General features: G+C 48.8%; 1 protein-coding gene across 1 annotated transcript in view; it reads right to left on the minus strand.

Moving 5' to 3' along the window:
* Nucleotides 1-8,179: 8,179 nt before the first annotated feature.
* The window catches only part of ncf4 (neutrophil cytosolic factor 4), a 76,980-nt gene continuing 72,790 nt past the window's right edge, over nucleotides 8,180-12,369 (minus strand). The window contains exon 10 of the mRNA XM_046336077.1: nucleotides 8,180-8,995. Within this exon, the coding sequence (XP_046192033.1) occupies nucleotides 8,785-8,995 (211 nt within the window). The 3' untranslated portion in view covers nucleotides 8,180-8,784. The remainder of the gene's footprint in view (nucleotides 8,996-12,369) is intronic.

The following is a 12,369-nucleotide window of genomic DNA, read 5'->3' on the forward strand; positions in this document are numbered from 1 at the left end:
CTATCTGGCCTGCCGGACCTAGCTATGGACCCAGCTATCTGGCCTGCCGGACTTAGCTATGGACCCAGCTATCTGGCCTGCCGGACCTAGCTATGGACCCAGCTATCTGGCCTGCCGGACCTAGCTATGGACCCAGCTATCTGGCCTGCCGGACCTAGCTATGGACCCAGCTATCTGGCCTGTCGGACCTAGCTATGGACCCAGCTATCTGGCCTGCCGGACCTAGCTATGGACCCAGCTATCTGGCCTGCCGGACCTAGCTATGGACCCAGCTATCTGGCCTGCCGGACCTAGCTATGGACCCAGCTATCTGGCCTGCCGGACCTAGCTATGGACCCAGCTATCTGGCCTGCCGGACCTAGCTATGGACCCAGCTATCTGGCTGGCCGGACCTAGCTATGGACCCAGCTATCTGGCTGGCCGGACCTAGCTATGGACCCAGCTATCTGGCCTGCCGGACCTAGCTATGGACCCAACTATCTGGCTGGCCGGACCTAGCTATGGACCCAGCTATCTGGCCTGCCGGACCTAGCTATGGACCCAACTATCTGGCCGGCCGGACCTAGCTATGGACCCAGCTATGGACCCAGCTATGGACCCAGCTATCTGGCCTGCCGGACCTAGCTATGGACCCAGCTATCGGGCCTGCCGGACCTAGCTATGGACCCAGCTATCTGGCCGGCCGGACCTAGCTATGGACCCAGCTATCTGGCCTGCCGGACCTAGCTATGGACCCAGCTATCTGGCCTGCCGGACCTAGCTATGAACCCAGCTATCTGGCCTGCCGGACCTAGCTATGGACCCAGCTATCTGGCCTGCCGGACCTAGCTATGGACCCAGCTATCTGGCCTGCCGGCAGACTGGACCCATCTTACTTTATTGTCCCCATGGGGACATTTTGCTGCAGTAACATGCACACGTTTAAAGTGGAATTTAAATACAGTAGAAAACAAATTGACAACACAACACAACCGAGTGTGATTGGCCACACCACTCTACAACGTCATTTAGGACCAGGCCATGATGTTCCTCGTCATCATGCAACAGGCTGATCAAGGCAGTGTCATCAGCGAACTTAATGAGGTGTTTGTCAGGATGGGAACTAGTACAACTAGTAGTGTACAAAATGTACGGGAGTGGGGACAAAACACATCCCTGAGGAGAGCCTGTGTTGGTGGTGCGTATGTCAGACATGTGGGGACCTACTTTGACCCGCTGTGACCTCTGGCTCAGGAAGTCCAACAGCCACAAAACCAGCCCACCATCTAAGAAGACTCTTACGAGTATCTGTGCCAGAATGTAAGGCTGGATTGTGTTTTAGGCAGAAGAAAAGTCAATAGACAGGATTTGGCGCCCTCTAGAGGTCTTTAGACCATGTTGAAGAGAGTAAGAATGGCATCATCAACTCCTCTGCTGGGCTGATAGGCAAACTGAAATGGGTCGAGGAGTCGTTCAACAGAGAGGGATTAGATGCTTTAGAAATGAGTACAATTATTGAGTTTTCCCACAATACTGGAACATTTTACTGGTTGAGCAACGATTGGAAAATGTCTATAAAAACACCAGCTAATTGTTCAGCACAGTGCTTCAACACATGTCCACTCATTTTGTCTGGGCCTGGGCTTTTGTATGTGTTACATCCCCTGAACAACATCAACACATTCCCCTGTTTAACAACAAACTCTCTCAAACATTTGTAATGATGCTTCCATTTGTTTTTACCTCCGACACATAGTCGTCTGATTCAAATCTTGGGAAGAAAACATTCAGTTCATTAGCCATGTTCTGGCCCTCATGTCTACCAAGGTCAGCACTGGTTTTCCCCCTGCCTATGTGTGGGGCACTAGCCATGGATGTAATCCCTTGCCAGGCCACCCTTGTGTTTCCTGAGAGGGTCCTCTCCACCCTTGTGTTTCCTGGGGAGAGGGTCCTCTCCACCCTTCTGTTTCCAGGGGAGAGGGTCCTCTCCACCCTTGTGTTTCCTGGGGAGAGGGTCCTCTCCACCCTTGTGTTTCCAGGGGAGAGGGTCTTCTCCACCCTTGTGTCTCCTGGGGAGAGGGTCCTCTCCACCCTTGTGTTTCCAGGGGAGAGGGTCCTCTCCACCCTTTGTTCGCCTCCTTGTCCACCAGTATCTGTGTTTGTATCTCACCTTGTACATCTCCTAAAGCCTGTTTAACACTCTCAGCATGAACTGCCTTCTTTACATTAAGTAGTGATTTTAGATGTATTGATGCCCACGGCTTATTGTTAGAGAAGATTGTACAGGTTTTAATAGGCACGACTGACAACACAGAAGTTGACATAGTCTGAAAGCTGGTATTGTCCCATAGCACAAATGTAGCCTTATTTTTCCTGGTGTGAAATGGTGTACTGGTGGTACATGCGCAGGACCTTGTGCAAAGTGCAGTTGTTAAAACCCCTTAGTAATATGGCAATATGGCCAGCAGGCCGGACCTAGCTATCTGGCAAGCGATGACGCAGGGCTATGCACAGTATGTTGGTGCATGTCATGTGATGACAAAAAGACTTCATACTAAACAAAAACAAAAGAAGAAAGGGAATATATAGTAGGTTAGTAGGTTAGTAGGTTAGTAGGTTAGTAGGCTAGTAGGTTAGTAGGTTAGTAGGTTAGTAGGTTAGTAGGTTAGTAGGTTAGTAGGTTAGTAGGTTAGTAGGTTAGTAGGCTAGTAGGTTAGTAGGTTAGTAGGTTAGTAGGTTAGTAGGTTAGTAGGTTAGTAGGATAGTAGGTTAGTAGGTTAGTAGGTTAGTAGGTTAGTAGGCTAGTAGGTTAGTAGGTTAGTAGGTTAGTAGGTTAGTAGGTTAATGAGACAATACAAATGTGATGTGACTCAAATGAAAGGATATTTATTTGAATAAAATGGAGCACTGTTTTCGTCAAAATTATTCAAAATGACAAAATATATATATATATATAAATAAAATATATATTTTACAGTATTCTGAATTGTTGGGAAGGGACTGTAAGTAAGCATTTCACTGTTAGTCTACACCTGTTTAGCATGTGTATATTAAACTTTATTTGAAATCTATTTGGTTTAGAAACAAATTAGCATGATTCAGCTCATGACAATATTTATATGAAACATGCCCTACTCCTTTTGCAACACTATTTTGCTAAAAATACAAAATAAAAATATCCTTTAGCGTGTGTACTTTACTGTATTTATACTTGGGATATCACTTTTCAAGGACATCTTTGTACTATACAATCTTTGGCGCGACTTAGTACCATATATGGACATATGGTCATAAAATGTTAGGCCACACCCACAAGCCCATTTCAAGACGGCTGCAACTCACAGTCCTTTAGTGCGGAGAAGATAAAACATACATCTTGAACAACGTTGGTGAAAATTGGATCATGGACTTCCTGTTCGATCGGGTCATACGGGTGAGGGGTGGGGTCAGAATTGTCAATCTGGTTTGAAGTGGACAATTGGGCAGAAAGTGGTAGAAAATGGACCGGGGGAGAGAGAGACCAGGCCGGCAATTGCGTCGGGAACGTTCCTCTGTTGCTGTTTTCCGGAGCCAAGTGTAGATGTAGATATGAATCAGGGTAGGAGAGAATGGTGTGAGGACGTGAGACGGGGTGTGGAGAGATACACTGTATATAGATCAATCATTTGAATTGGTTTTTAAGGACATATACAGATGGTTAAATGGATCCAGTTAGTGGTCGGGTGGGGCAGGGGTGTATATCCCAGATTTCAATGTTAGAGTATGTAAGAGGTTTACTGACTGCACGTCAGTGTATGTGGCTGAGTTGATGGCCATGATTCTAGGTTTGAGATGGGTGGAGGAGGTGAAACCACTCAGAGTGGTGGTCTGCTCTGATTGGGCGGCAGTGTTGAGTAGTGAAGACGGACAGGTCGGATAGGGGAGAATGGTTTGTGGAGATGATGGTGCTGTTATTGGGATTGGAATGGTGGTAAGCTTTTGCTGGGTTCCCTCTGGGTAATGAGAAGGCCAATGTGGTTGTTAAGAGTGCTGTGAGGAGAGGGGGGGTAGATATTCAGGTCCCGCTGGGCCGCAGGGAAGTCAAGTCATCCATCCGGGAAAAAGGGCCCGATCTTTGGCAAAGGCAGTGGGATGATAGTAGTAAGGGAGGCCATTTTGTCACGTGTACAGGTCAGTTAAGGAAGACGTGGGGACTATGGGATGATAGTAGTAAGGGAGGCCATTTTGTCACGTGTACAGGTCAGTTAAGGAAGAGGTAGGGACTATGGGATGATAGTAGTAAGGGGAGGCCATTTTGTCACGTGTACGGGTCAGTTAAGGAAGAGGTGGGGACTATGGGATGATAGTAGTAAGGGAGGCCATTTTGTCACGTGTACGGGTCAGTTAAGGAAGAGGTAGGGACTATGGGATGATAGTAGTAAGGGAGGCCATTTTGTCACGTGTACGGGTCAGTTAAGGAAGAGGTGGGGACTATGGGATGATAGTAGTAAGGGAGGCCATTTTGTCACGTGTACGGGTCAGTTAAGGAAGAGGTAGGGACTATGGGATGATAGTAGTAAGGGAGGCCATTTTGTCACGTGTACGGGTCAGTTAAGGAAGAGGTAGGGACTATGGGATGATAGTAGTAAGGGAGGCCATTTTGTCACGTGTACAGGTCAGTTAAGGAAGAGGTGGGGACTATGGGATGATAGTAGTAAGGGAGGCCATTTTGTCACGTGTACAGGTCAGTTAAGGAAGAGGTAGGGACTATGGGATGATAGTAGTAAGGGGAGGCCATTTTGTCACGTGTACAGGTCAGTTAAGGAAGAGGTGGGGACTATGGGATGATAGTAGTAAGGGGAGGCCATTTTGTCACGTGTACAGGTCAGTTAAGGAAGAGGTGGGGAGTATGGGATGGTAGTAGTAAGGAGAGGCCATTTTGTCACGTGTACGGGTCAGTTAAGGAAGAGGTGGGGACTATGGGATTATAGTAGTAAGGGGAGGCCATTTTGTCACGTGTACAGGTCAGTTAAGGAAGAGGTAGGGAGTACGGGATGATAGTAGTAATGGAGGCCATTTTGTCACGTGTACAGGTCAGTTAAGGAAGAGGTGGGGACTATGGGATGATAGTAGTAAGGGGAGGCCATTTTGTCACGTGTACAGGTCAGTTAAGGAAGAGGTGGGGAGTATGGGATGGTAGTAGTAAGGAGAGGCCATTTTGTCACGTGTACAGGTCAGTTAAGGAAGAGGTGGGGACTATGGGATGATAGTAGTAAGGAGAGGCCATTTTGTCACGTGTACAGGTCAGTTAAGGAAGAGGTAGGGAGTATGGGATGGTAGTAGTAAGGAGAGGCCATTTTGTCACGTGTACAGGTCAGTTAAGGAAGAGGTGGGGACTATGGGATGTAGGACAGGTGAAGTTGTGTGGATTAGACGGTTTTGACACAGAATATATCTGTGTTTAGTGATAGGGAGACATGGAGCAGGTCTGTGTGATGAGTGTTTAGTGATAGGGAGACATGAAGCAGGTCTGTGTGATGAGTGTTTAGTGATAGGGAGACATGAAGCAGGTCTGTGTGATAAGTGTTTAGTGATAGGGAGACATGAAGCAGGTCTGTGTGATGAGTGTTTAGTGATAGGGAGACATGGAGCAGGTCTGTGTGATGAGTGTTTAGTGATAGGGAGACATGGAGCAGGTCTGTGTGATGAGTGTTTAGTGATAGGGAGACATGGAGCAGGTCTGTGTGATGAGTGTTTAGTGATAGGGAGACATGGAGCAGGTCTGTGTGATGAGTGTTTAGTGATAGGGAGACATGGAGCAGGTCTGTGTGATGAGTGTTTAGTGATAGGGAGACATGGAGCAAGTCTGTGATGAGTGTTTAGTGATAGGAAGACATGGAGCAGGTCTGTGTGATGAGTGTTTAGTGATAGGGAGACATGGAGCAGGTCTGTGTGATGGGTGTTTAGTGATAGGGAGACATGGAGCAGGTCTGTGTGATGAGTGTTTAGTGATAGGGAGACATGGAGCAGGTCTGTGTGATGAGTGTTTAGTGATAGGGAGACATGAAGCAGGTCTGTGTGATGGGTGTTTAGTGATAGGGAGACATGAAGCAGGTCTGTGTGATGAGTGTTTAGTGATAGGGAGACATGAAGCAGGTCTGTGTGATACGTGTTTAGTGATAGGGAGACATGGAGCAAGTCTGTGATGAGTGTTTAGTGATAGGAAGACATGGAGCAGGTCTGTGTGATGAGTGTTTAGTGATAGGGAGACATGGAGCAGGTCTGTGTGATGAGTGTTTAGTGATAGGGAGACATGGAGCAGGTCTGTGTGATGAGTGTTTAGTGGAGGAGACGTTGAAGTATGTGTTGATAGTTGTTAAAGGTGTTTGTATTTATTATGGACCTCCAGTAGCTGCTGCCAAGGCAACAGCTACTCTTTCTATGATGTAGATAGGGAGAGATTGTGTGAAAGTGTTAGAGGCTGGATGGAGTTGGGGTGGTGTAGTGGGGAGGGAGGGATGTCTAGGACTCTAGAGGGTTAGAGGCTGGATGGGGTTGGGGTGGTGTAGTGGGGGGATGAAGTGATGTCTATGACTCTAGAGAGTTAGAGGCTGGATGGAGTTGGGGTGGTGTAGTGGGGAGGGAGGGATGTCTAGGACTCTAGAGGGTTAGAGGCTGGATGGGGTTGGGGTGGTGTAGTGGGGGGATGAAGTGATGTCTATGACTCTAGAGAGTTAGAGGCTGGATGGGGTTGAGGTTTGGGTGGTGTAGTGGGGGAGGAAGTGATGTTTATGACTCTAGAGGGTTAGAGAGGCTGGATGGGGTTGAGGTTTGGGTGGTGTAGTGGGGGAGGAAGTGATGTTTATGACTCTAGAGGGTTAGAGAGGCTGGATGGGGTTGGGGTGGTGTAGTGGGGGGAGTGATGTCTAGGACTCTAGAGGGTTAGAGAGGCTGGATGGGGTTGAGGTTTGGGTGGTGTAGTGGGGGAGGAAGTGATGTTTATGACTCTAGAGGGTTAGAGAGGCTGGATGGGGTTTGGGGTTTAGTGGGGGAGGAAGTGGTGTCTATGACTCTAGAGGGTTAGAGAGGCTGGATGGGGTTGGGGTGGTGTAGTGGGGGAGGAAGTGATGTCTATGACTCTAGAGGGTTAGAGAGGCTGGATGGGGTTGGGGTGGTGTAGTGGGGGAGGAAGTGGTGTCTATGACTCTAGAGGGTTAGAGAGGCTGGATGGGGTTGAGGTTTGGGTGGTGTAGTGGGGGGAGTGATGTCTATGACTCTAGAGGGTTAGAGAGGCTGGATGGGGTTGGGGTGGTGTAGTGGGGGAGGAAGTGGTGTCTATGACTCTAGAGGGTTAGAGGCTGGATGGGTTGAGGTTTGGGGTTTTAGTGGGGGAGGAAAGAGGAGGGAAGTGGTGTCTAGGACTTTATTCCACTTTCTTAGAGGGACAGAACTAATGAAGATAATTGAATGTACAGTGCATTCGGAAAGTGATCAATGGAAACAGGATGCCTCCTGAGCTCAATCTCAAGTCTCATAGCAAAGGGTCGGAATACTTATGTAAATAAGGTATTTCTAAAAACTTGTTTCTGCTCTGTCATTATGGTGTATTGTGTGTCGATTGCTGATGATGTTTATTTTTATTTTTGGGGGGCCATTTTAACGTAACAAAATGTGGTAAAAAGTCAAAGGGTCTGAATACTTTCCGAAGGCACTGTGTCATTATGTGGAGCCAGTTCTACCCCTGTCCAGACCCAAACCACCTGTAGGCCCACAGCTGGACAGGCTGTTTCAGCTCTACTTCACCACCTCTGTGCTGGGGACAGAAGTCTCCAATAGCAACAAGTATTGTTGACAAGAAGCAGCGAGAGGGGAAAGACATGCCCTGGAAACATGTCACCGTGGCAACATGCTCTCCTACATTTCCCTGGTCATGTACATAGGCCAGACCTACCTATCTGTCTGGCCGGATAGTACCAGTCGGCCGGCCAGAGAGCTAGGTCCGGCATACCTTACTCTGTCCCAAATGGCACCCTAATCACTTAGGGTGCCATTTTAAAGTAGTGCTTTATATAGGGAAAGGGTGCGATTTGGTATGCAAGCCTGTAGATGTCACCCAGACCACACACTGACGGTTACTGTTCCTCTCTCTCATCAGAACACATTCAGCAAACACAGATAACACACAGAAGCGCGTGTTCTCACACACACTCACACGCACTTATATATTTCAATAGTGTATTTTTTACTGATAGAAAACACAATGGGAGCATAGCTAAGCATTACTACGACCACAACAGAATATATGGAGTAATAGAACACAAGTTTCTAAAACGTTATTAAATGTCCTTATATTAACATTTACTCAACAGTACAGGTGAAATGTTACACGTTTAAAGCCACAAAACACAGACATACTAATGAATGTGACTAAGGTGTCATCCCTAATGGCACCCTGTTCCCTATATAGTGCACAAATTTTGAGCGGGGCTCATAGGAGTCTGGTGAAAAGTAGTGCACTATGTAGGGCCTAGTGTGCCTTTTAGGTTGCATTCACATTGCTCAATCAGACTAACTTCTGTAATGTGTTACAATCCAGCGTCTGTCCCCTTAATTAAAGTCTGTCACCCTGTCACTGGGTCTCAGTCCGGACTACTACATGCAGGTTTGCAGTGGATTACGGATGCAAGCTGGCGAGACTCACATGCACAAGGGCACGGACAGACAGGTGCACCTGAAAGCGTGCACACACACACACACTGAAGCGAACACAAAATGGCCTCTCTTCAGCGAGTACAGAAACAAGTGAAAACCTCCATCTCCCTGTGTTTATATCTCAGTATTATACACAGATAGGTCAGAGGCCGCGGTGACATGCAGTTCCCACGGAAACTGATTGACAGGCCTCTTGACCTTTGACCTTTGCGCCCGCCCATCAGCCACCATCAGCTCCACGTCCCCGTCGTCAAGGAGACGCACCAGGTCACCCTCGGGGTCACGGTAGTTCAGGGCGATGTTGCCATCCACCTTGAACACATCTCTGAGAAAGAGCGAACGAGAGAGCGAGATGACAGGGAGGGATGGAGAGAGAAAGGTGGAGGGCGGAGTAGAGGGGAGAGGAGAGAGGGAAAGGGAGGGGTGGAGAGAGAGGTGTGGGAAAGAGGGAGAGATGGCGGTGTAGGGGGAGAGGAGAGAGGGAAAGGGAGGGGTGGAGAGAGAGGTGTGGGAAAGAGGGAGAGATGGTGGTGTAGGGGGAGAGGAGAGGGGGAAAGGGAGGGGTGGAGAGAGAGGTGTGGGAAAGAGGGAGAGATGGCGGTGTAGGGGAGAGGAGAGAGGGAAAGGGAGGGGTGGAGAGAGAGGTGTGGGAAAGAGGGAGAGGTGGCGGTGTAGGGGGAGAGGAGAGGGGGAAAGGGAGGGGTGGAGAGAGAGAGGTGTGGGAAAGAGGGAGAGATGGTGGTGTAGGGGGAGAGGAGAGGGGGAAAGGGAGGGGTGGAGAGAGGTGTGGGAAAGAGGGAGAGATGGCGGTGTAGGGGGAGAGGAGAGGGGGAAAGGGAGGGGTGGAGAGAGAGGTGTGGGAAAGAGGGAGAGATGGCGGTGTAGGGGAGAGGAGAGAGGGAAAGGGAGGTGTGGTAAAGAGGGAGAGGTGGCGGTGTAGGGGGGAGAGGAGAGGGGGAAAGGGAGGGGTGGAGAGAGGTGTGGGAAAGAGGGAGAGATGGCGGTGTAGGGGGAGAGGAGAGGGGAAAGGGAGGGGTGGAGAGAGAGGTGTGGGAAAGAGGGAGAGATGGTGGTGTAGGGTGAGAGGAGAGGGGGAAAGGGAGGGGTGGAGAGAGGTGTGGGAAAGAGGGAGAGATGGCGGTGTAGGGGGAGAGGAGAGGGGTAAAGGGAGGGGTGGAGAGAGAGGTGTGGGAAAGAGGGAGAGATGGCGGTGTAGGGGAGAGGAGAGAGAAAGGGGGAAATAGAAGAAGGCAGAGAGAGATTATCATTTATATGACTGTTTATCTTTATTCAATCATTACAAGTCAATTGACTTATAATACAAGCCATTTTAACTTATAATACTGACCTGGCCAAGAGGCATCACATTACAATAGTAAACAGGACCACACACAATCCCACTAAAATCACATAACACACAATACAGAGGAAATGTCCAAATTCATCAAATATACAACAAGAAGAAATATTCCCAGTGGGTTTAGAGCAGAAAAGTTCAAGGCAACACAGCAGACTGAATGATCAGCAGCTACACTGATCAGATTGCAGCTCAGTTCATGTTGCTGAAGCACTGAGGTGGGGTGAATAAATCAAGCCTGAGGGTCTTCTGCAGCTCAGTTCATGTTGCTGAAGGACTGAGGTGGGGTGAATAAATCAAGCCTGAGGGTCTTCTGCAGCTCAGTTCATGTTGCTGAAGGACTGAGGTGGGGTGAATAAATCAAGCCTGAGGGTCTTCTGCAGCTCAGTTCATGTTGCTGAAGGACTGAGGTGGGGTGAATAAATCAAGCCTGAGGGTCTTCTGCAGCTCAGTTCATGTTGCTGAAGCACTGAGGTGGGGTGAATAAATCAAGCTTGAGGGTCTTCTGCAGCTCAGTTCATGTTGCTGAAGGACTGAGGTGGGGTGAATAAATCAAGCCTGAGGGTCTTCTGCAGCTCAGTTCATGTTGCTGAAGGACTGAGGTGGGGTGAATAAACCAAGCCTGAGGGTCTTCTGCAGCTCAGTTCATGTTGCTGAAGGACTGAGGTGGGGTGAATAAATCAAGCCTGAGGGTCTTCTGCAGCTCAGTTCATGTTGCTGAAGGACTGAGGTGGGGTGAATAAATCAAGCCTGATGGTCTTCTGCAGCTCAGTTCATGTTGCTGAAGGACTGAGGTGGGGTGAATAAATCAAGCCTGAGGGTCTTCTGCAGCTCAGTTCATGTTGCTGAAGGACTGAGGTGGGGTGAATAAATCAAGCCTGATGGTCTTCTGCAGCTCAGTTCATGTTGCTGAAGGACTGAGGTGGGGTGAATAAATCAAGCCTGATGGTCTTCTGCAGCTCAGTTCATGTTGCTGAAGCACTGAGGTGGGGTGAATAAATCAAGCCTGAGGGTCTTCTGCAGCTCAGTTCATGTTGCTGAAGGACTGAGGTGGGGTGAATAAATCAAGCCTGAGGGTCTTCTGCAGCTCAGTTCATGTTGCTGAAGGACTGAGGTGGGGTGAATAAATCAAGCCTGAGGGTCTTCTGCAGCTCAGTTCATGTTGCTGAAGCACTGAGGTGGGGTGAATAAATCAAGCCTGAGGGTCTTCTGCAGCTCAGTTCATGTTGCTGAAGCACTGAGGTGGGGTGAATAAATCAAGCCTGAGGGTCTTCTGCAGCTCAGTTCATGTTGCTGAAGGACTGAGGTGGGGTGAATAAATCAAGCCTGAGGGTCTTCTGCAGCTCAGTTCATGTTGCTGAAGGACTGAGGTGGGGTGAATAAATCAAGCCTGAGGGTCTTCTGCAGCTCAGTTCATGTTGCTGAAGGACTGAGGTGGGGTGAATAAATCAAGCCTGAGGGTCTTCTGCAGCTCAGTTCATGTTGCTGAAGCACTGAGGTGGGGTGAATAAATCAAGCCTGAGGGTCTTCTGCAGCTCAGTTCATGTTGCTGAAGGACTGAGGTGGGGTGAATAAATCAAGCCTGAGGGTCTTCTGCAGCTCAGTTCATGTTGCTGAAGCACTGAGGTGGGGTGAATAAATCAAGCCTGAGGGTCTTCTGCAGCTCAGTTCATGTTGCTGAAGCACTGAGGTGGGGTGAATAAATCAAGCCTGAGGGTCTTCTGCAGCTCAGTTCATGTTGCTGAAGCACTGAGGTGGGGTGAATAAATCAAGCCTGAGGGTCTTCTGCAGCTCAGTTCATGTTGCTGAAGCACTGAGGTGGGGTGAATAAATCAAGCTCATGGTCTTCTGCAGCTCAGTTCATGTTGCTGAAGGACTGAGGTGGGGTGAATAAATCCAGCCTGATGGTCTTCTGCAGTTCAGTCCAGCCGTTGGCGGCGGAAAACTGGAATGAACGACAGCCAAAGGAAGTGTGGGCTTTGGGAACGACCAGTGTGATACATCTACCAGGGGTTGCTACTGGTAGTGGAGATGTTGAGGAGTGAGCCGAGGTAGAGGGGGGACTTGCCTACGAGGGACTTGGGACCAGTGAGTCTGGTGTCGTGATTGTAACGCGGCCAGTTGACCAGGGTGTAAAGGTCACAGTGATGAGTGTTGAAGGGGGACCTGGTAACAAAGCGAATGGCAGTGTGGTAAATGATGTCTACTTTGTCAATGGAGGTTTTTGGGGCCTACTACTAAATCACCATAGTCCAGGATTGGTTTTTGGGGCCTACAACTAAATCACCATAGTCCAGGATTGGTTTTTGGGGCCTACTACTAAATCACCATAGTCCAGGATT

The sequence above is a fragment of the Oncorhynchus gorbuscha genome, unplaced genomic scaffold, assembly GCF_021184085.1.
Source record: "Oncorhynchus gorbuscha isolate QuinsamMale2020 ecotype Even-year unplaced genomic scaffold, OgorEven_v1.0 Un_scaffold_915, whole genome shotgun sequence".
Taxonomy (NCBI): domain Eukaryota; kingdom Metazoa; phylum Chordata; class Actinopteri; order Salmoniformes; family Salmonidae; genus Oncorhynchus; species Oncorhynchus gorbuscha.